Source organism: Lissotriton vulgaris, chromosome 11 (assembly GCF_964263255.1).
Source record: "Lissotriton vulgaris chromosome 11, aLisVul1.2, whole genome shotgun sequence".
NCBI classification, from domain to species: domain Eukaryota; kingdom Metazoa; phylum Chordata; class Amphibia; order Caudata; family Salamandridae; genus Lissotriton; species Lissotriton vulgaris.
This window is the reverse complement of record NC_141699.1, coordinates 711,756,207-711,780,952: the sequence shown is the minus strand read 5'-3', so window position 1 is coordinate 711,780,952 and position 24,746 is coordinate 711,756,207. Positions and strand designations below refer to the sequence as shown.

At 52.1% G+C, this 24,746-nt stretch overlaps 1 protein-coding gene across 8 annotated transcripts in view; it reads left to right on the top strand.

The window, feature by feature from the left end:
• FAM168B (family with sequence similarity 168 member B) overlaps positions 1-24,746 on the top strand; it is a 218,470-nt gene that overhangs the window by 148,929 nt on the left and 44,795 nt on the right. For 4 of the 8 annotated variants that reach the window (XM_086943796.1, XM_086943798.1, XM_086943797.1 and 1 more), the window contains exon 6: positions 6,966-7,056. In XM_086943796.1, coding sequence (XP_086799922.1) covers positions 6,966-7,045 — 80 coding nt within the window. In that variant the 3' untranslated portion in view covers positions 7,046-7,056. Of the gene's footprint in view, positions 1-6,932; positions 7,057-24,746 lie in introns of all 8 variants that reach the window. The other 4 variants (XM_086943792.1, XM_086943794.1, XM_086943793.1 and 1 more) reach the window with 1 other exon arrangement.

Here is a 24,746-nt window from a genome sequence, read left to right as displayed (position 1 = left end):
GGGACGCGTCCGTCACAACTACGTACTCCGGTTGGGGTAAGGAGCGGGATCTGCCGCTGACCCAATCGCGGTCCGTGAGCCACCACTGCAACTGTCTTGCAGTGCCCTCCGAGATCAAGACCTGGTCGGACAAGTTACCCTGATGCTGGGCCCACTGAAACTTCAGGTCCCACTGCAGAGCCCGCACCCGTCACCTGACGTAATGCACCAGAAGGATGCAGGAGGCCATCAGCCCCAGTTGCCGCAGCGTCAACCTGACCGAGACTCGAAATAACGGCTGAATGATCGGAATCAGAGCCTGAATATACCAAACCCGCTGTTCGGGAGGATAAACCAGAAACTGTGCTGAGTCTAGAACCGCTCCGATGAAGTGGAGCTTCTGAGAGGGAGACAGTTGTGACTTCGGCACATTGATGGAGAACCCCAGCAGGTGCAGGTGGTCAGCCATAGTCTGGAGGTGGCTGACGACTGTCTGGGGCGAGCCCGCCTTCAACAACCAGTCGTCGAGGTAGGGGAAGACTGAAACTCCTAACCTGCGCAGATGAGCTGCGACCACTGCCATCACTTTCATGAGCACCCGTGGGGCAGGGGTAAGGCCGAAGGGGAGCACCGTAAACTGAAAGTGCTCGTGGCCTACCGTGAATCGCAGGTAACGCCGGTGGGCCGGCAGGACAGGGCTGTGAGTCCAACGCTACCATCCAGTCTCTCGGGTCCAGGGCAGCTAAGACCCGAGCCAAAGTCAGCATCTTTAACTTCTCCTTCCGGAGGAAGCCATTGACGTTCCGCAGGTCCAAGATAGTGCGTAGGCCCCCTTTGCCCTTCTTGGGAACCAGAAAGTAGTGGGAGTAACAACCACACCCTACTTCTGGCCCAGGAAAGCTATCAATGGCCCCCTTGGCCAAGAGGGCTGCAACTTTCTCATGCAGAAGACTCAAGTGATCCCCCGCCACGCGGTGGTACTGCGTTGGCATGGCTGCAGGGGTCGCCTCGAAGGGGAGAGAGTGGCCCCTTCGGACGATTTGCAGCACCCACCTGTTCGATGTGACAGTGCGCCAGTGGAGGAGGTGATGGCGAACCCTGCCCCCCACTGGCGTCACATGGGCCTGAAAGCTCGGACTAGGAGGGTTTCGAGGCGGATGCTGCAGGGGTAGGTGTGGACTGACCTCGCCGTTGTCCCCGACCGCCGCCACGGTGGTTACCACGTCCGCCACCGCGCTGGATGTTGGTCTGCAGGCCATGGCTGGCAGGACGTGTGGGGGCGCCCCTTCCTTGGCCACGAAAGGAGCGAAAGGGAACATATTGCTGGCACGGGGCCGAGAGGCCCAAGGACTTGGACGTAGCCCTGGAGTCTTTAAAGCGCTCAAGCACACTGTCTGCCTTGTCGCCAAAGAGGCGACTGCCATCAAACTGCATGTCCATAAGGGTGTTTTCGATATCAGCCAAAAAGTTGGCGGACTTCAGCCAGGCGTGGCGACTTATTGCCACTGTTGTTGCCATCGCTCTGCCCAGCGAGTCCGTGGTATCCAGCCCACACCGGATGGAATACCGTGCCACATCTCGACCCTCCACAATGGCTTGGGTGGGTTTAGTCCGGACCCCCTCCGGATATTGTGGCAGCACGTCCGCAACCGTGTCCCACAGAGAGTGGGTGTAACGGCCAAAGAGGCACGCGGTGTTGACTGACCGCAACCCCAAACTAATTGAGGAGAACATCTTTTTACCATACTGTTCGTACCTCTTGGATTCCCGATCGGAGGGAGCCGTCGGGAATGCGGTCTGGGAGTTAGAGGCCTTGATGACCAGGCTCTCGGGGTGGGGTAGGTGGGCAGGAAGCAAGGTTCGCCCGGAGCCGGGCGATGGCGCCTGGCCACGTTCCTATCTACAGGCGAACCTGTAGCGGGCTTGGACCAAGTGCCCAGAAGAACGTCTGACAAGGCCTCATTAAACGGCAGCAGAGGCTCAGCCTAGCTTGCCTGCGGTTTAAGGACCTCAGTGAGGAGGTTAGTCCTCACGGCCGCGACAGGGAGCACAAGGCCCAAGGCCTTGGCAGCCCGCGTCAGCACCACACTATAGGCAGCCACCTCCTCCGTAGACATGGTAGGAGGGGAGACAAAACCAGTGTCTGGCGAAGTGTCCAGACCACTGGCAATCACGTGCCAGAGGGTCCTCGGACCCCTCCAATCCTCCTCGCCACCCATCTCCTGAGACTCAGGGTCAAAGGATGGGACGGGGTCGTAGAAGTAAAAATCTCCTAGCGGCGTTGAATACGGCGCCGCTCTGGCTCCAGACCCGAATCGATGGTAAGCCCGTCCTGGGACGGCGCCGCAAACTACACCCTGGGGGCCGGCGTCGGCGAGGTCGTAAGGTCGACCGGCGACGTGCTAGAGTCGCTTGCGGGACCGCTTCTGTGAGAAGTTGGCCTGATATGCAGTGCTCACTATTCTAGTGAACACTATGTATCAGTCCAGACAACCCTTATTGATGATTGGTTGTAAGTCAACCTTATAGACCAGCTATCCTAGTAGCGTGGATACGAGCAGTCTAAGGCTAAAGACTCGAGAGGGCGTGTTAAGCCAGCTGTTATACCATCACATATACCCCTTGAATACCAAGTGAAAGGACACCACACGAGTGTTATGAAAATAAACAGTGTATTTATTAGAATCACAACAGCCCTGTAGTCTTTATGAGGACAGGGTACTAAGCACAAAACAAAACTCTTACGAAAATACTTAAGTTAGCACAGTATATACAAATGCCCGAGGGGCACGGAAAACCATATACTCTGAAAGTGGAATGCGAAATTACTAGCAGGTAAGTACAGTACTAATAGGCTTTGGAATCACTAGGACTTGACTATAGAATCTTTAGATTACTTCTAGGAGGCCCAGGGGACTCGGGTGCAGAGTGTGCACTCTCACGCGTGATGCGGGACAAAGTCTAAGGTAGCTAGTAAAAGCAAAGTTAGTGTTCTCGGGCGAACCCGACCTGGTAGGGAGAAAACGAAAGTGGATTCTGACCCTTGGATAGTGAGGCTATGCTGGGGCACCGAAATGCCGAAGTTACCTAGCCCAGGGGCTGCAGCTGCATAGGTCTGAAAAGACGTCGGGAATCCTCGTAGACGGACCAGGAGCCGGAAGAAAAGATGCTGGCCGGTGACCAGTGAAGAAAGTTCAGTTGGATCCAAGCCTGGATCTCGAAGATAGATGACACCTGAAAGCAGAGGGGACCAAGTTCGAGACTACTAGCCAGTAGTCAGTGGGCACCAGGAGGGCACCGGATGGTAGCCACCTCGACAAGGTGAGTGGGTGACGCTTGAGCTCGAAGATCTCACGGACCAGGAGGCGTTGTCGGCGACCAGGATGGAGGATCGAGCTGTCCCACGAAGATAGAAGCTGTCGGCGTCGCTGGACCCAGGATTGGGCAACAAAGCCTTGGCAAATTCAAGCCCACGCAGTGGACTCAAAATGGCGTCTGGAGTGGACCAGGAGGGTCCGGGGTGCCTCTCTTGAAGAAGGAAGCAAGGGCCAGCCTGGAGCAACCAGACCAGCAGCAGAGATGTCGTCGGGCGTCGTTCAGAAGACCACAAGCCAGCCGGCTAGTAGCCAAACAACGCGGTGCACAGCAAACAGCAGAAGGGCCCCACGCAGATCGTGGAGATGCAGGGAGGCTGACCTTGGGTGCTGGAGCTGCGCAGGGTCGGGGCTTCTCGGACCCCAAAGCACTCACCAGTGGAGGACACGGTGGGCTTGCAGTAAAGATGTCGTGCAGTCTTGGCGATCGTCGGTCCCTCGAGGTCTCGTCGCACTCACGGTTCTCAGCTTGGCTGTAGAGGTGAGTAGAGGTCAGAGGTGCCAGGGAAGCCGGGTCTCGTCGAGCTGGGTCGTCGGATTCGTGATGAAGGACTTGCAGCAGACCGCAGTGTTCTTTAGGATGGTGCCCGCTTGATGCAGGGTGACTACTCCTTAGCCACAAGGGAGAATCTTGAAGAAGAAATCGTGAAGTCCTTTCGAAGAAAGTGGTATCTTGATTCCAAAGATGATCTAATTTGAACAGGGGGCCCGCTCCTATCTTTATACTAAAAAAGGGGGCTGACCCGGTGACTAGGTCCTGCCTATGGGTGGGACCAGGAGGGGGGTGGTTACACCCCTCTCCCCTGCCGGACTTCCCCAGGCCAGGGGCTGGTGTGCCCCTGGAACTGGTTCTGACTGGCCTATGCGTAGTGAGCACCGGGGTGCCACTCAGCAGTCACCTTCCTGAAAAGCCCTGCCTACCCAGGATACACAAAACCATGTCTGGGACGGTGCTAGCACCGCCCCGGACAGGAAACCCTTTGTCCAGGCCTCCCTCGCTGGAAGGACTCCCAGCAGCAGGAGGTCAGACTCGTGTCTGTGGTGGCAGCATCCATTTTGTGGAGCTGAGGCTTCAGTTAACTTTAACCGGGGTTCACAGTTACATACATGTCGTGTCCCTCTAGAAGGGTGGAATGCTAACCCCGTCGCCAGAATTGGCGAGGGGTTAGTATTCCAATTCGTATGACACCTTACTCGACATGTTTTGATAAAGCAATACCAAAGATAGCATTTAACCGCGAGGATTATAATGCACTTAAGAGTATATGGTATGCGATATCATGGAACAGCTATTAGGACTTGGTTCCGCAAGCTGCAGACAGGCTCAGCTCATGCCAGAGCACCATCTCACACGATTCCAAGCACTCTGCCTTCAGGATTGTTAAGGCCTGCCATAGGAGTGACTGATGGGAATCTGTGTGTCCATTTTAGGGTTAGATATAGGTATACTATATCTACAGCAAAGGGTGATTACACGACTTTGCCCCAGCTGTCATGCAGCCAGTTGTGTCAAATTTAGGAGGCCAGCCAGGGGTGGCATAATACATGCTGCAGCCCCTGGCAGCCCTGGGTACACCCATGCCCTGAGTTACAGGGTCTGATAGGGGGGCCCAGTACCAATTGGAAATGTACCTAGGGTACATGGAATCCATTTTAAAGAGAGAGCAGTAGGCCTGGGGTCCTGATTGGCAGGGTCCCAGGTCGACTATGTCCAAAACCAGCTAAAACACAGGGCAAAAAGTTGGGGGCAACCATAGTCAGGATGTACCTTCCTACATCCGCCTCCCTCCCTTCAGATCTGAAGCCACCGAAGTCATCTGCGGCGTCCCTCAAGGCTCCTCGCTCAGTCCAACCCTCTTCAACAGCTACATGAGCCCCCTCGCAGACATCGCACACCAGCACAACCTCAACATCATCTCCTACGCCGACGACACCCAGCTGATCCTCTCCCTTACCAACGACCCCGTCACCGCCAGAGCCAACCTTCACGAAGGGATGAAAGAGGTAGCCGAATGGATGAAGAACAGCCGCCTGAAACTGAACTCAGATAAGACGGAAGTCCTCATCCTGGGATCCTCACCCGCCGATTGGGACGACTCCTGGTGGCCCCCCGCCCTAGGCAGCGCACCCAAACCAACAGACCACGCACGCAACCTGGGCTTCATCCTGGACTCCTCCCTCTCCATGACCAGACAAGTCAACGCCGTCTCCTCGTCGTGCTTCAACATCCTGCGCATGCTACGTAAGATCTTCCGGTGGACCCCCACCGAGACCAGGAAGACTGTCACCCAGGCCCTCGTCACCAGCCGTCTGGACTACGGCGACACCCTCTACGCCGGAACCACCGCCAAACTCCAGAAGAGACTCCAGCGGATCCAGAACGCCTCAGCACGACTCACCCTGGACATCCCCCGTCGCAGCCACATCTCCGGACACCTGAGAGATCTGCACTGGCTCCCGGTCAACAAGAGAATCACCTTCCGTCTCCTCACCCACGCACACAAAGCCCTACACAGCCAAGGCCCAGGATACCTCAACAGCCGCCTCAACTTCTACGCTCCCAAACGCCAGCTTCGATCGACCAGCCACGCCCTCGCCGCCGTCCCCCGCATCCGTAGAGCCACCACAGGGGGACGGTCCTTCTCCTACCTCGCCGCCAAGACATGGAACTCCCTCCCCACCCACCTCCGCCTGACCCAGGACCACCTCGCCTTCAGGAAGCAACTCAAGACCTGGCTGTTCGAGCAGTAGCAGATCCCCCTCCCCCAGCGCCTTGAGACCCTCTGGGTAAGTAGTGCGCTATATAAATGCGATGATTGATTGATTATGTTAAAACAGTGTTTTATTGAAAAGTGTAGCGGTCCAGATGGATAGGAGTGGGATTACATGAAGGACATGGGAGGGAGAGAGTAAATATATAAAAATCTGCGGATACAATGATGTATACATATTGTTAATGTACGGCTATGTTTACTTGGGGCATGCTCTGAACCTACGCCGCCCAACCTCCGGGATGTGGGCCCATATGGCTGTGTTTTACCCTGAACATTGCATGTAGATAATCTTGATCGGCCTGAGAAGCTATGAGGACCTGTGCCTTCTATGTTTTCGCAATAAAAATATTTTTCAAAAAAAATAATTAAATTAGACCAAATGAGATTAGTGGATTCTTCATAAGTCAGTAGATTTTTTTATTTCATCTGTTGGAGAAGTAGCTATTTTAACATTTCTGTTCTTGGTAGTTCTAGGGCACTTGGTTCTGACTCTCCCATCTTCATTACACACACACACACACACCTTTGCTCTTAAACCATGTTTTACAGCAGTCTTTGAGAAAATATATAGAGCGTCTAGGATACTATAGTTGGTGATATACTGGTGGTGGTGTTGGGGGCCAAAGGGCAGGATCATTGCATTAAGTCCAGTGGCAAACGTTTAAAGTAATAGCATTCTTTTTTTGGTCCTGCTTGCACCATTTCTCAACCAGAATAACCAAAAGGTAATATTTTGTGGATGGACTGATTTTTATACTTTAATTAGGCAGAAATACAAATTGATTAGTACATTTTCCCCCTACAGGTACTTTATTGACCACTCATTCTCCTTCCCCAGTAGCCCCCCATCAAGTCACAATGCCTACATATCGGGCCCCAGGAACACCAACCTACAGCTATGTGCCCCCGCAGTGGTGATTCTTTGCAGGGTAAGTGAAATCAATATTCAAAATTTAAATAGGTTTAACTTCGCTATGATATCCATTGATCTTAAGGAGTTTTACATAATTGAATATTCAAAATGTGTGTTCATTGTACTAGTGTTCAGTTCAGCAATGTCTGCATGTACAGGCGCCTGCTTGGCACTAGAGCAAATACATTTGTTTTGCAAATATAACATTTACAATAAGAAAACTAGAATATGAAAATAGAGTCCATGGTTTCATGTATATGGCAAGAGTCTCAGTCTAGATCATGGTTAAGTACTTTATATCACCCTATTTCAAAGAGAAGAAATACTGTTCAGCATAATTTGCCCAGTACTCAACTACATTTAGAACATTGCATTGTTCTCATGCGTTTTATGATAAGTTAATTGATAGTGTTAAAATACAATAATATTAAGTATATTCTTATTAAGGATATTCTTAGTTTAATAAACTCCCGCAAACGTGTGAAAAAGGAACTTCAGTTGTTCCTGTAAAGGAAAAATTAGTGTTATTAAAGTCCTCTATTCTTTATATTAATGTGTTGACCTCACTCGAGGATTTGGTGCTAGTAAACTAGGTAGGCATTGATAAAACAATATTAGCTAGATGGAGAATAAGTACCTTCTCCATAACAACTGTCGTCTTAATCGGGATAGGTGGAAAACGTGGAGAGGTAGAATAAACAAACGTGTTGCAATGCTTTTTCATCTCACCTTTAAGAAGATAATCCTTGTCCTGTTTATGGTGTTGAGTTAGTGGTCCATGTAATCGAAAAATAAGGATAACCGGAATTTGGAAGAAATATTTGAGTATTAATCAGATATTTACCCAGAAATGTGCAACAACTGGGAGAAGATAGACACTGCTTTATCGCTGAAGTTTATGATTTTTTATTTTGTTTTTAGAGCTGCTTGCTTTTGCAAAATAGTTTTATTTGAAATGAGTGATTTATTGTATCCCACTTCATTTAAATAAGAATAATCCTGTCCGGTCTGCAAAAAGGGTTAGATGTGAATCCACAGAAGTAGCGAACAACTCCTAATTTATATTGTGATATTCCAGATTAGACAGTTTGGATTTCTATGTGAGTATCTTGAAAGCCAGTTACGGATTCAAATTCCTCAAAACTTTCACTTTGTTTGTGGGATTATTATCCAGCGCAGGGTATTCTAAAATAGTGGGCCCAGATGTTTTTCTAACATGTAATACCTTGCCATAATGAGCACTATTGTACTTAGTCACTCGACATTTTACAAAGAAAACTTGTAAAGTTATGTTGCTCAATCAGCCATATCTGAAAGAAACAGGTTAGTATTAGATTCCTTACCTTAGAATATCCCCAGGCGTCAGTCAGGATCCGGAAACTTTTGCGTAGCAGTACCCCTGCGCGTCGGTAGGCGTCGTCTGCAGGCGTCCCCTGCGGCTCCGCGTCCGGCGTCGTGCGCCGTGATGACGTCGCTGGAGTATATAGACGCCGCCTCCGCGCGCTGACGTCAGTTCTTCTTTATTCCGCGCCAGTTAGCGCAGATTTGAGAAGTGCAGTACTCCGGTCTTTTGACCAAGTTTTTGATCTTTGATCCTTTTTGAACTCTTCTTACGGTGCCGGTAGGATGCCCGGTTTTAAGAACTGTGACGACTATGACCGTACGATGTCGGTCACAGACCATCACCGACTCTGCCTCCGGTGCCTGGGTCCGGAACCACGACGTGGACGCCTGCGTCGATTGCCGGGCCTTGACGAATAAAGCTAGACGGGAGCGGTCCCGCAAGCTGCTCGAGCTCCGGGTGTCGGCCCCGCGTCGAGAGCGGTCCCGGTCCAGCCGGAGGTCAAGGGAGCGATCGAGGGAGCGGTCGCGGAGCCGTCACGAGCGCTCCGGGAGTCGTCACCATTCATCTGGTTCCTCAGGTAGGAAGCACAAGAAGTCGGGGCGTCATCGTACCCCCGACTCCCCCCGACGCGGCCGGGTGTTCGGGTGGCCCCACCCCCGCGGCTCCGCGTGAGTCGCCGACGCGGCCTGCTCCATACCCTGCGGTCCCTGGGCAAGGCGCGTCGCCCGAGGAGATAGAGGCGTTCCTCATGGCCATGAGGGCTCTGTCTCCTCCGACGGGTTCCGCGGCGCCTTTGGGCCCTGTGGTCCCGTCCGGGGGCCCTAGCGGTTCGGGTGCTCCTGCCTCGACGCCGTCAGGTGCTCCGGCGCCGCCGACGGCTCCGACCCCGGCGCCGCAGGGGCCCTCAGGGTCGACGCCGGCTGGTCAACCGGCCTCTCCGGCGCCGATTCCATCGGGGCAACCCCTGGCGCCGCACCCGCGCGGCACCGGTTCTCCGGCGCCGGGCAGCGCCGCCCCCATTCCCTCTCCGACGCCGGACGCGGAGTCGGACCGGCGTCGTCCGACGCCGATGGGGCCTGTGAACCCCGAGGAGCCGGTCTACATTGTTGATTCCGAATATGGTGAAGATGTAGATTACGGAGAGGAGTGGGAGTGTTCTGAGGACCCTCTGACACGTGAGTGTCAGTACGACGTGGACTGGACGGGTGACTTGGGTGACGCCAGTGGTCTGGACGACTCCCCCCAACCCTGGCTTTGTCTCTCCTCCTACCGTGGCTTCGGAGGAGGGGGCAGCTTATTCAGTGGTGTTGATGAGGGCTGCCAAGGCCCTAAACCTTGTGCTCCCCGTCGCGGCCGTGAGGACTAACATCCTCACTAAGGTCCTCAAACCGCAGTCATGCCCACAGGAGCCACTGCTGCCGTTCAACGAGGCCTTAACTGACGTTCTTTTGGGCACGTGGTCCAGGCCCGCTTCAGGTTCGCCTGTTGACAGGAACGTGGCCAGACTCCACCGTCCGTGTTCGGACGACCCCAAGTTTCTGTCCACCCATCCCACCCCTGAGAGTCTGGTGATCCAGGCCTCCACTTCCCAAACCGCATTCCCGTCGGCCCCGCCCGACAGGGAATCTAAGAGGTACGACCAGTATGGCAAAAAGGTATTTTCGTCCTTGAGTCTGGGACTGCGGTCTTGCAACACCGCGTGCCTCTTGGGCCGCTACACCCACTCTGTGGGATACGGTCGCGGACCTGCTGCCTGAATGCCCGCCGGAGGTACGGGCTAAGCTCGGCAAGGCTATGATTGAAGGCCGAGACGCAGCAAGATACTCCATCAGGTGTGGTCTTGATACAACCGACTCACTGGGCAGAGCGATGTCCACGACGGTGGCGATTTGTCGCCACGCCTGGCTGAGATCCGCCAACTTCTCGGCAGATGTCCAGAATGCATTGATGGACATGCCGTTTGATGGCAGTCGCCTGTTTGGCGACAAAGCGGACCACGCGCTGGAGCGCTTCAAGGACTCCAGAGTCACAGCCAAGTCCTTGGGTCTCTCGACCCAGCGCCAGCAAACGGGTTCGTTTCGCTCCTTTCGTGGCCAAGGAAGGGGCGGTCCCACAAGTGCTGCCAGCCACGCGCCGCAACAGACTTATCAACGCGGTGGCGGCCGTGGAAACCGCCGGGGTGGCGGTCGGGGACAGCGGCAAGGTCAGACCACACCTCCACCTGCAGCATCCGCCACTAAATCCTCCTAGTCCGTGCTTTCAGGCCCATGTGACGCCGGTGGGTGGCAGGGTTCGCCATCACCTCTCCCACTGGCGCACGATAACATCGGACAGGTGGGTGCTGCAGCTCGTCCGAAGGGGCTACTCCCTCCCCTTCGAGACCACTCCTCCAGCCATGCCACCGCAGAACCACCGTGTGTCGGGGGACCACTTGTCACTTCTGCAGGAGGAAGTTACGGCCCTCTTGGCCAAGGGGGCCATCGAGCGCGATCCTGGGCCAGAAGTAGGATGTGGTTGCTATTCCCACTACTTTCTGGTGCCCAAGAAGGACAAAGGGGACCTTCTTCCTGCCCAAGGTTGTCTCTGCTTTTCACATCGGGCAGTCCATCACCCTCCCTTCCTTCTTCCCGCCTCCGCATCCTTCAAAGGATGAAGAGCGGCTCCATCGTCTGGACCCAAAACGTGCGCTTTCATTTTATATGGATCGCACACGCCAGTTCCGGGTGGATGACCAACTGTTTGTTGGCTACGTGGGTGCAAAGAAGGGACGGGCGGTACATAAACGGACCATATCTCGGTGGGTCGTTCTGTGCATCAAGGCGTGCTACTCTTTGGCTCGGAAGGAGCCTCCTGTTGGGCTAAGGGCCCATTCCACTCGGGCCACGGCGGCTACTACTGCCCTGGGCGGGGGAGTCCCTTTGCAGGACATTTGCCAGGCGGCTACGTGGGCCTCGCTGCACACTTTTGTGAGGCACTACTGCCTGGACAGTCAAGTCCGGAGGGATGGCTTCTTTGGCCGTTCTGTCCTCCAGGACTTTCTGGTGTAAGATTGTATTGGTTCGCAGACCCACCACCGGGGTTGGTATTGCTGGGGTATCTATTCTAAGGTAAGGAATCTAATACTAACCTGTTTCTTTCAGATGAACAAGTTACTTACCTTCGGTAACGATATATCTGTAAGAAACAGTAGTTAGTATTAGATTCCTTACCGCCCCACCCATCCTCCCCGTTCTGCGAACTGATACCTAGGGTTAAGGGCATCCCTTTCAGGGCCCTAGTTTCAAATGGCACCAGTGTTGGTTCTCACATGGCTCTGCGTGTTCTGGCGCGGAAAAGCTGTGTACAAAGAACTGACGTCAGCGCGCGGAGGCGGCGTCTATATACTCCAGCGACGTCATCACGGTGCACGACGACGGACGCGGAGCCGCAGGGGACGCCTGCAGACGACACCTACCGACGCGCAGGGGTACTGCTACGCAAAGGTTTCCGGATCCAGACTGACGCCTGGGGATATTCTAAGGTAAGGAATCTAATACTAACTACTGTTTCTTACAGATATATCGTTACCGAAGGTAAGTAACTTGTTCATGCTGCACAATGGTATTGCATTACTGCACTTTATTCCGTTTTTGCACTTTATGGATATATTCAGTCCCAGTTATTTGTTTTTATTCTATATAATTATGAAGGACTTTATTAAACCTGTGCAATATGTATCTACTCTGTAATTAAGACATCTATCAATGGTAATGATATTTTTTTATTGTGCCTCCTAAAACTAATGGGGGATTGTAGGTGTTTGTAAATAAAATGTTGGGACACTATCAAAATCAAGAAACTTATTGATAATATATTGAGTAGTACATGTGTAGATGTCAGGACACCAACTTTTTTCCACAGTGTACAGAGTGATGGTTTCTGAGTAAAGTTTCTATAGTTATTCAATAGCTCCCATTTGGAAGACATAAAGCATTTGTCTCACCCACTCACAAATTCTTAGTGACAAAGAAAATAAGGGTGTTCGAGGCATGTGAGCTGTAGATCACATGCTTTGCCTACTCCTACCATCTGGTGTTTGGTCCGGATGTTTTCACTTTTGTTTTTCTTCAAAAAAAGTCTTTCCAGTCAGGAGGTAGGCGACAACTCTTTTCGGTGATGGTGCGCATGGGCATCAACTCCATTGTTGGATTGTTTTTGTCCGCCATCGGGTTCGGACTTGAATTGCTGCGCTTTGGTACCATTTCTCGGGTTCCCCTCAGTGTGCAATACACTTACCCTTGACGGTATTGTTATTCGATTGAGTTTTCCATTCTCCGCTTATCGTATCATTCAGAAAATCTTTTTATAGGAAACCTTGTGGTAGGCTGTTGGGCCTAGCCGCATCGGGCTTGCTCCCTTGTCGATGGAACGGACTCCATTTAAATTCTGTTCTCTTCGCCACACCACGTACCCGCGATTGACTCGCACAAAGTGTGAAAATTGTGCCTCTTCCCAGAGCACGACTATCAAGACTGCAAAGTGTGCAGATCCTTTGATCCAAGACGACGCTCCGTGACCATCTGGCTCGACTTCATGAAGTGCAACAACATAGCGGCTCTACTCCGGCTCTCTAAGGAGAAGATTCAGAATACGATGGCTTCGACACTCAAGGAGCCGAGGAATAAGAACACCTTTCTGTGTCCAACATGGACGAAGACATCCCGCAGGGTCAGTGTACCGTGACTACCGATCCTCCCCTGCCCCAAACTTTACCTCTCCCCAAGAAAAAGGCTCCGGTCCCTCCTCTGCCTTCGGATCAAGGCTGGCACGTAACAATGTTTCGAACGCCCCACCACCAAAACCAATATTAAAGCCTTCCGGCTCGGGATCGAGTCAGCCGCATTCGGTCACCGACCCGAAACAATCGGCACAGACACCGAAGCACATTTTGGTAACAATCCCTCCGGTACTGAAACCAAAATCTTCGGATCTGAACACTTCAATGCCGAAAATATTGCTACCGAAACCAAAAACAGCTCCTACTCCATCAAATGAGCATTGTGTCGACGTGTCACTTACAAACCCGGATCCGAAACAGAAGGAACTGATCAATCCCAAAACTGGACATGTTCACGCAAAATTGCCATTAAAAAGCAAACCATGAGACGGAGGACACTTGCCACATTCCTCTTAAGGGAAAACGTTTGGTACTAATCCATCTCCTCCTCCTCTATCACCTCCTTCCCCTCCTAACCCACACTTGATAACAGCCACAAATTCATCACCACCACAATCACCTGACAACCAGGATGATTGGGATAGGGATGGAGTATAAGAGTCCTGATCCATGGGACGATTATAATACAGATCCAAATTTAGATAACGAGCCAGACTTATACCCTACAAAACCCTCTCCATCTGATGATAATGTAGGGTACATAGTTAATAAATAGGGCGGCTGAATGTCATGGAATCCAGCTTCATAAAGAGTCACTTGAGGAGGATTTTCTTTTTGAAACACTAAGCTCTTCCCAAATATCCACTCATACACTGCCTATGCTTAGGGACATGCAAAAACATGTGGCAACATTTTTAAAGATCCCGTTAGTGCAAGAATTCTTAAACCAAGGTTAGATAAAATATTATACATCTGCACCATCAGATCCAGTTTATATCAAGGGTCAATTACCATTAGATTCCCTATTGATTTCTAATGCCCGTAAACTGGCAACCTCCTAAACCTCAGGAGATGCCCCTCATCCAGACAAGGAATCTAAACTAATAGATGCAGCCGCGAAAAGAGTAGCTGCACAAGCAGTTGGTCACTGGCGTATTGCCAATACCCAGGCTCTCTCAGCTAGATACTACAGCGCACTATGATGAATTGGAACAATTGCTCCAATTTCTACCTGATGAACATAAGGCTATGGCACATAACCTAATTCAGGAAGGGAATCTAATTTCAAATACTTCCATTAGATGCGCCTGCCGCTCGTGCAAGCAACACCACTGTCTTGTTAAGAAGTCACGCCTGGCTTAGAAGTTTAGGTTTAAACCCAAAGTCAAGGCTTCGATCTTAAATCTACCTTTTGATAAAGCGCATCTGTTTAGTACTGTGGTAGACACTTTCTTAGAGAAGATGAAGGACACAGACCCCCCCCCCCACCCCCCCCCCCCCCCACATCATTCCACACCTGTCTGGGGACGTCTCATTTCCTCCCTGTCTGTCAAACAATAACTTCAGACAGATGGGTGCTAGGAATTATCCAATCTGGTTATTGCCTGCAGCTTACCAACAATCCTCCAAACATTCCTCCTCAACATTAATACAAAATGTCACCAGAGCAGCTACACCTCCTCAAACAGGAGGTTTACTCTCTTCTGCAAATGAGAGCTATAGAGCCCATACCTTTACAATGTCAAGGATCCGGTGTGTACTCCCTATACTTTCTAATACCTAAAAAGGGCGGCACTCTCAGGCCTATACTGGACCTCCGAGTTAAATCTATTTTTTTCACTGATAAGTTTCACAAGAAGGTGACTTTGTCTACTCTATGTAGGAAGGTGGATACCGGACTATGGTTACCCCCAACTTTTTGCCTTGTGTTTTGCTGGTTTTTCGACTTAGTTGACCTGGGACCCTGCTATTCAGGTCCCCAGGCCTACTGCTCTCTCTAAAATGGATTCCCTGTACCTTAGGTACATATCCAATTGGTACTGGGCCACCTTATCAGACCCTGTAACTCAGGGCATAGGTGTACCCAGGGCCTACCAGGGGCTGCAGCATGTATTATGCCACCCCTGGCTGGCCATCTAAATCTGACACAACTGGCTGCACGACAGCTGGGGCAAGGTGGTGTAATCACCCCTTGCTTTAGATATAGTATACCTATATCTAACCCTAAAATGGACACACAGATTCCTATCAGTCACTCCTATGGCAGGCCTTGACAATCCTGAAGGCAGAGTGCTTGGAATTGTGTGAGATGGTGCTCTGGCATGAGCTGAGCCCGTTTGCAGCTTGCAGAACCAAGTCCTAATAGCTGTTCCATGATGACGCATACCATATACTCTTAAGTGCATTATAATCCTCGCGGTTATATGCCAACTCTGGTATCGCTTTATCAAAACATGTCGAGTAAGGTGTCATACGAATTGGAATACTAACCCCTCGCCAATTCTGGCGACAGGGTTAGCATTCCACCCTTCTAGAGGGACGCAACATGTATGTAACTGTGAACCCCGGTTAAAGTTAACTCAAGCCTCAGCATCACAAAATGGATGCTGCCACCACAGACACAAGTCTGACCTCTTGCTGCTGGGAGTCCTTCCAGCGAGGGAGGCTTGGACAAAGGGTTTCCTGTCAGGGGCGGTGCTAGCACCATCCCAGACAGGGTTTTGTGTATCCTGGGTAGGCAGGGCTTTAGAGGAAGGTGACTGCAAGTGGCACCCCGGTGCTCACTATGCATCTGCCGGCTAGAACCAGTTCCAGAGGCACACCAGCCCCTGTGCTGGGGAAAGTCCGGCATGGGAGAGGGGTTTAACCACCCCCCTTTTGCAGCGTGAATCTTTCTGGATTCACTATGCTGTGCATTATTCCGCGATCTGGTGGTTGGGTCCGGATTCGTAGTCTTTTTTCTCTTTTTTTTTTTTTTTTGTAGCCCAGGTGGGCGTCGACGTCCCACCATTTGGTGCACCTTCGTGACGTCGGCACGCTTCCTGCGGAAGCTCCCACCCTTGGGCGCCATCTTCAGATTCTTTTTTCCGCCGTTGGGTCTGGATCGTCGCACGAAGCTCCGGAGAAGTTTCACGAGAAAGAAGGAGATACACAAGTTTTTGGAAAAAAAAAGGGACCGAGGAAGGTCGGAGAAGAAGACCTCCTAGAACAAGAACGGAGAAGGAGGAAGAAAACATCGAGGTTTTCGACAGCCACGGAGAAGGAGCGGGCAGGGGACCCCCTGACCGAGCACATGGACAACACTCCATTCAAGTTCTGCCGTAATTGCCACCACAAGTACGCGCAGAAGGACCAGCATCCAGTCTGCAACCTCTGCCTGCCGGTCGACCACTCCAGCAAGGATTGCAACGCTTGCTCAGTCTTCACGCCGAAGACTTTGAGAGTTCGAGAGAGACAGAGGGTGGCCCACCAGACGATGCAGGGGAAAGGGACCACGCCGACGCTTTACGACCTGGGCGCCTCCTCCGAGGAAGAGGACAACATCGCCGAGGGACCAGATGACTTCACGGTCGTAGAGACCGATGTGAGACCTTCAAAAAAGGTAGTAGAGTCTACGACCCCGAAAACCCAGACAGGGCCTAGAAAGCCTGAGGGAGAATCCCGAAAAACAGAGGCTAAGTCCTCGAAAGGAGCACCGGCGACGAAATTTTCGACGTCCGAAGTTGCATCCTCCGAAAAGCCCAGCGGATCCTTCGAAAAGGACTCCCAGATGGCGAAGACCAGCGAAAAGCATAGGTCGTCGAAGCAGGCCCTCGAGAAGGGACCCGCGAGCGAGAAGACGCTCAAAATGGCCTCCACGTCGAAGGCGCCGTCGAAGAGACCAGCCGAGAAGCTCGACGCCGAGCAGGCGGCACAGATGGAGAAAAAGAGAAAAAGGCTCGAGGCCGAAATGGAGAGTATGCTCCAGAGGAAGAGAGACTTCGACGAGAAAATGAAGAACTACTCGATTCCCTCGAAGACCGCGACTGCCGCCTCGAGCACCGCAGCGCCAGCCGAAGAGGTAGAGTTGCAGGAGGACTTCGAGGCCGAAGAGCCGCCGAAAACTCCAGAGCCCACAGATGAAGAGGAGGATTTCTACCGCTCGGAGGGAGATTACCTCCGCGACACCTACTACTCCGAATGCTCGGCGTCCTTGGACGAAGAGTGGCAGGATCTCGAGGCCGATAACCCCGAGGAACCTGTGGAGACGTATCCGTCGAGGCCTTCGCCGCCAGATGACATTGGGGCTTACTATGAAGTCGTCAAGAAGGCTGCAACCGTCTACAATGTAAAGTTGGAGGAGGAACAGACAAAGGCAGACTTCCTGCTGGAAACATTGCTCCCCTCACAGACAAAAAGCAGTTTCCTGCCCATGCTGAAGAGCGTCACTGCACAAGGAGCTGAAGCCTTCAAGGAACCGGCTACATGCAGGTCGGTGACCCCGAGGACGGAGAAGAAATACAAGTTCTCCTCCGGGGACCCCCCTTATATCCAGGGCACCGTGGCAGCGGACTCTATTATCGCGGCAACTGCCAGGAGAAGGGCCAACGTGCCAACCACATCTGGTCCACCACCTGATAAGGAAAGCAGGAGGAAGGACCTCACTGGAAGGAAAATAGAAAGGAATGCGGCCATGCATTGGAGGATGGCAAACTCCAACGCACTCCTGAATAGACACCAATTCCAGCACTGGGATGAGATGAGCCAGTTGCTGAAACACATGCCTGAGGAGTACAGGCAGAGGGCAGCCCACCTCGTCGAGGGGGGAAAGGACATAGCAAACGCATGCCTGAAGACAGCCCTAGACGGGGCAGAAACATCAAGCAGACTGATGGCCATAGGTATCACTGAGAGAAGGCAGGCCTGGCTCAGAATATCGGGGTTCAAGGCAGAAGTACAGAACAACATCCTGAACACCCCCTTCAATGGGGAGACGCTGTTCGGAACAGCGGTGGATGACAAACTGGCCCAGCTGAAGAAAGACAATGAGACAGCCAAATCAATGGGAGCCCTACAATTCAGGGGGATGCGGAGAGGAACCCCCACGAGGAGACCAAATGGTAGAGGTGGAAACCAGCAATCACATTCGCATCAGTCGCACCACCATGGTCAACAAGGGGACAACCAATGGCAACAGGGTCAACAGAGACAGAATTGGAGCTCCCAGAATAGGGGCCAGTCCTTTCGAGGGAGAGGAAACGGACGGGGCCAAAGACGGAGAGGTGGCGATCAACCCCCCCAAAAATGACTCCAAGAAGAGGGAGGTGCTCACCCACCCAAAGCCTCCGGGGGGAGAGCACCTACAGCTAAGGAGAGGCTCACACGGACACGGCTCAAGAGAACACTCAACACCAGTAGGGGGAAGATTGAGATTTTTCCTACACGAGTGGAGAAAAATAACCACAGACAAGTGGATACTAAACATTATACAACACGGATACTGCATAGAGTTGGAAAGATACCCACCAAGCAGGAGGCCAAAGAGAAGGGGTCACAAGGGCAGAGAACTGCGCCTGCTCCAGGAGGAAGCTCAAGAACTGCTCCTCAAAGAGGCCATAGAGCCTGTCCCGCAAAGAGAACGGAACAAGGGAGTGTACTCAAACTACTTCCTAGTACCAAAGGCGGACGAAAGCCTAAGACCCATCTTGGACCTACGCTTCCTGAACACCTACGTAAAAACTCAAAAGTTCAAGATGACTTCCCTGCAAGAGGTCATCCCGCAAATAAGGCCCGGGGACTACTTGTCCACAATAGACCTAAAGGACGCATACCTGCACATCCCCATGAACAGGAAACTCAAACACTTGTTAAGATTCAAGGTGAACAAAGACCACTATCAGTTCACGACCCTGGCTTTCGGGCTCAAGTCAGCACCAAGGGTTTTTACCAAATGCCTCGCGGCGGTGGCCGCACACCTGCGAAGGGAGGGTATACACGTGTACCCCTACCTCGACGACTGGCTCGTGAAAGCAAGCTCTTACACGAGGTGCAAAGCCCACGCAGAACAGGTCGCAAGAACGCTCACGAACCTGGGCTTCTCCATCCACTGGAGGAAGTGCTCCATGGACCCAGAACAAGTAAAAATCTTCCTGGGAGCCCTGATCAACACTGTCGAATGCAGAGTGACACCCAGCGAGAAGAGAACACTCAGCCTGCTGAGGGAGAAACGTCACTACCAGAAGGGGCAAGTTCTGACAGTGAGGACGGTGAGCAAGATCTTGGGGATGATGGCGTCATGCATCCACCTGGTCCCCAATGTTCGCCTAAAGATGAGACCACTACAGGAGTGGCTGCAACAACAATGGTCACAAGCAGAAGGAAGTTGGGAAGATCTAGTGGTTGTTACGCACAATGTGCAGGAGGAGATGACATGGTGGACGAAGGAGAATATAACGATGGGGAAGCCTCTTAACGCCACCGGACCCAACTGTGACCATCACCACAGACTCATCCCAGAAAGGATGGGGCGCACACATGAACAGGCTCAGAGTCAGGGGTCTGTGGAACCAAGGAGATGCGGTCAAGCACATCAACTACCTGGAACTGAAAACAGTGTTGCTGGCCCTCAAGGCCTTCCAAAAGCACCTTTACAACAAAAAGGTGTTGATACAGACAGACAACACCACGACGATGTTTTACATCAACAAGCAAGGGGGGACTCAGTCATTCCCTCTGTCGAGCTTGGCTCAAGAAATATGGAGATGGGCGATTCCACTCAGGATAGACCTGCTGGCCATACACCTGCCAGGGAAGGACAATGTGGAAGCGGATTGGCTCAGCAGGCAAGCATCAGTGTCCCACGAATGGGAACTGAACAACCAAGAGACAGAGAACCTGTTCAGGAGGTGGGGCACACCAACAATAGACCTGTTTGCAACACGCCGGAATGCAAAATGCCAACACTTTGCATCGAGGGAACAGGAACCAATGTCCCATGGGAATGCCCTATGGATAAGCTGGTCAAAGACATTTGCCTACGCTTTTCCACCGACGCCACTGATCCCCAGAGTCCTGAACAAGTGCAGGTCGAGCAACATGACTCTCATCCTGGTGGCTCCCCAATGGGCGAGGCAGACCTGGTACTCCCAGATTATGGAGATGGCGCAGGGCAGAGCACACAAGTTCCCAAAGAGAAGAGACCTTCTCTCCATGGAAGGGGGACAAGTTCTACACCCAGAACCAGAAAGCCTCTGCCTGTCAGCGTGGCTCCTGAGGACTTAGAGTTTGCTCATCTAAAACTGCCAGAGAGCACACTTCGGGTGCTGAGAGAAGCAAGGAGACCCAGTACACTGAAGTGCTATGGGGAGAAATGGAAGAGGTTCACGCAGTGGTGCCACAGGAAAAACCTGGAGAGAAAACTGACTAGAGAGTCTACAGTACTCAGATACCTCACGCACCTGATCAAAGCCAAACTAAGCTCGTCCTCGCTGAGGGTTCACCTGGCAGCGATTGTGGCATACACAAGGGGAGAAACGGGGAGAAGTTTCTTCACTTCCAGAGTAGTGAAAAGGTTCTTGGAAGGAGCAAAGAGAATAGCGCCACCCAAGAGGATGCCGCCGCCGGCATGGAACTTGAACGTGGTACTGACGGAACTCATGAAGCCGCCGTTTGAACCCATCCATAAAGCGTCACTACAAATACTGACAATGAAGACAGCTTTTCTGGTAGCAATAACATCGCTACGCAGAGTGAGCGAACTACAAGCCTTAACGCTGCAAGAACCGTACATACAAATACACAGTGACAGGGTCGTGATGAGGACAGACCCGCATTTCATGCCCAAGGTAGTATCTAAATTCCACATGAACCAAAGTATCCAGATCCCTAGCTTCTTCCAGAAGCCCACATCAAATGCGGAGAGGGCGCTCCACACTCTGGATGCAAGGCGGGCAGTAATGCACTATATAGAAAGGACGAAAGAACACAGGAAGACAAAACAATTCTTTGTGTCCTTCGCAAGGAGTCTCCTAGGTAGACCAGTGACTAAGAACACCATAGCAAGATGGATTGCAAAAACAATACAGCTCTGCCACATGCAAGCGGGCGAGGAGCTCACGGAGGGGCCACGAGCCCACTCAACCAGGAAGAAAGGGGCAACAATCGCCTTCCTGGCAAACACGCCCATCCAAGACATATGCCTGGCGGCAACATGGGCTTCAGTGCACACTTTCACTAAACACTATTGCGTAGATGTGCAGATGAACAAGGAAGCACAAGTGGGCCAAAGAGTGCTTCAACATATCTTTAACAACCAACGCTCATCTTCCACCCAGCCGCCACATGAGTGACAAAACCGCTACGAAATCAATGCACAGCATAGTGAATCCAGAAAGATTCACGCTGCAAAACGGATAGTTTCTTACCTGTCGGTGTAGTTTTGCAGCTTGAAGATCTTTCTGGATTCACTAGCGAACCCACCCACCTCCGCCAGAAAGATGAGGCTGGAGAAGGTGGAAGGACTTAGAGTAAGATGGGAACGCTTAACAAGACAAATCTACGTGAAGAAGTTTACGTTGAAGGAAAGTTTTAATACACATAGCCATGGATTCACCACAAAAGAGGAAAGAAAAAAGAATCCGAAGATGGCGCCCAAGGGTGGGAGCTTCCGCAGGAAGCGTGCCGACGTCACGAAGGTGCACCAAATGGTGGGACGTCGACGCCCACCTGGGCTACAAAAAAAAAAAAAGAGAAAAAAGACTACGAATCCGGACCCAACCACCAGATCGCGGAATAATGCACAGCATAGTGAATCCAGAAAGATCTTCAAGCTGCAAAACTACACCGACAGGTAAGAAACTATTCGTTCCTGGTCCCACCCATGGGCAGGACCTAGTCGCGTGCCAGCCCCTTTTCCTAGTATAAAGATAGGAGCGGGCCCCCTTCCAAATTAGATCATCTTTGAATCCTGAAACTACTTTCTACGAAAGGAACTCTCGACTTCTTCTCAAGATTTCTCCCTTGTGACTAAGGAGTAGTCACCCTGCACCCCGCAGGCACCATCTAAGAACACTGCGGTTTGCTGCACGTCCTTCCTCCGGAATCCGACCGACCAGCACGACGAGACCCGGCTTCCCTGGCACCTCTGACCTCTACCTACATCTTCAGCTCAGCTGAGATCCGTGGGTGTGACGAGACCTCGAGGGACCGGCCATCTTCAGAACTGCACGACGCTTATCCAGCACGACCGCCGAGGGATCCTCGAGTGAGTGCTTTGGGGTTCGAGAAGCCCTAACCCTGAGCTGCTCCAGCACCGAAGTCCAGCCCCCCAGCATCCACCAGATCTGCGTGGGGCCCTTCTGCTCTTTGCTGCTCACCGCGTTGTCCGGCTACTTGCCTGCTGGCTTGTGGCCCTCTTGACGACGCTTCACGACGACAACACCGCTGGTCTGGTTGCTCCAGAATGGCCCTTGATCCCCTCCAATAGAGGAGCACCCCGGACCCTCCCGGTCCACACCAGACGCCATTTTAAGTCCACCGCGTGGGCTTGCATTTGCCAAGACTTGTTGCCCCAATCCTGGGTCCAGCGACGTCGACAGCAGATACCATCGTGGGACAGCTCGCACCTCCATCCTGGTCGCCGACAACGCCTCCTGGTCCGTGAGACTGCAGAGCCCAGTGTCGCCCACTCACCTGGTCAAGGTGACTCCATCCGGTGCCATCCTGGTGCCCATCTAATCACTGGCTAGTGATTCAGAACTTGGTCCCCTCTGCTTACAGGTGTCTTCCATCTTCGATCCAGGCTTGGATCCCTCTGAATCTCTTCACTGGTCGCCTGCCAGCAACTTCTTTCAGGCTCCATAGACTGCAACGAGGATTCCCGACGTCTTTCCAGACCTATGCATCCGCAGCCCCTGGGCTAGGTAAACTCAGCATTTCGGTGCTCCAGCATAGCTTTGCTATCCAAGGGTCCAGATCCTTTTTCGTTTCAGCTCTACCTAGTCGGATTCGCCCGATAACACTAACTTTACGAAATCTAGCATCCATAGACTTTGTCCCGCATCCCGCGTGAGAGTGCACACTCTGCACCCGATCTCCCTAGGCCTCCTGCTAGTAATCTGAAGGTTCAGTAGTCAAGTCCTAGCGATACCAAAGCCTATTAGCGTAGTACTTACCTGCTAGTAATTTCGCATTCCACTTTTAGAGTATATGGTTTTTCGTGCCCCTCGGGCATTTGTGTAAATTGTGTGACTTTGCGTATTTTCCTAAGAGCTTTGTATTGTGCTTAGCGCCCTGTCCTCATAAAGAGTCCAGGGCTGTTGTGTTCTAAATAAATATACTTTTATTTTCATAACCACTTGTGTGGTGTCCTTTCACTTGGTGTTCAAGGGGTATATGTGATGGTATAACAGCTGGCTTAACACGCCCTCTAGAGTTTAGCCTAAAGACTGCTCTTGTCCATGCTACTATGATAGCTGGTCTAACGGTTGACTTACAACCAATCATCAATAAGGGTCGTTTGGAATGATACAGTGATCACTAGAATAGTGAGCACTACATAACAGGCCAACTTCTCACACTCTAGACTTAAAGGACGCATACGTCCATAATCCAATACATCCCGCTCATTGCAAATATCTCAGATTGTTCTGACCCTACTGACGTTTTTCATCTTGGAGGGTTCAAACCCCTCTGTGGCAGACTGGGAGACCTCACAAACAATAACAAAGATCCTACCAACTCCATCGCAAACAGAGGGTACTTCGGCTCAGCAACCCAACCAAGCAGGCTGACCACCAACTGCTTAAAAAACCTAAACCCTGAGGAGCCGCGCCAGGGACCAAGATGGACGCTTGAGTCTCTGCTCCGCCGGCCGCCACATCCTGACCAGCCATCCGGCATATCCTGAACCCCGGCCCTACCATCGGGTGGGGGACCAGCACCTGAGTCACTAGGTGAAATTCTGGTTCGTTTGGGCGCTTTGGTGACAGAATATAGTCGTCCGAAACTTTGCGTCCTACGGACGTGGAAGCCGGGACCCCGAGTTTGGAGGGGTCCGTAGTGGAGTGCGACAACATCGGCCTCTGGGACCGGAAGTGATCGGTCGGATCCTGGCTCATCGCGGGAGAGTCGTGGCTGGGGTGTCCTGTGTCCACCTATCTTAGTCTAAAGTCACATTGCTGAGGAAGTAGCCAGGACCTGATCGGTGGTGGCAATGGCGTCGAGAGGAGCCCCTGAGAGAACCCCAGTCTAAGTCGGCGAAGAACACCCGTCAGGTTCAGTCTAACAAAATAGACAAGTATGCCCTCTCCAAGGGGTCCCCAGTTGATGCAAAACGTACCCCGACTAGCGGTCGGGATGGTGATTCGGTCGGAATATCCCTGGTCCTGAACTTTCGGAACAGACGCTATCCTGCAAATGGCAAGATCCACGGGCCCGCTGGCCTATGAGAACGCTTCACTATTGTTTTTCCCGGACTTCACTCAGATGGTGCAGAGGCAGCGGCAAAACTTTATGGCCATCAAGCGACGTTTGAGGGAACGAGAGCTGAAGTACTCTATGTTTCCGGCCCGTCTGCGGATTGAACATGATGGGAAAACTTGGTTTTTAGACCATCCTGAGGTTGCCGCGGACTGGCTGGATCGGATTGAGGGCTCGGACCCTGGGGGTCAGGCCCGAACAGATAGTGAAGAACAGTGACTTGTCACTGTGACTGTACCGCATTAAT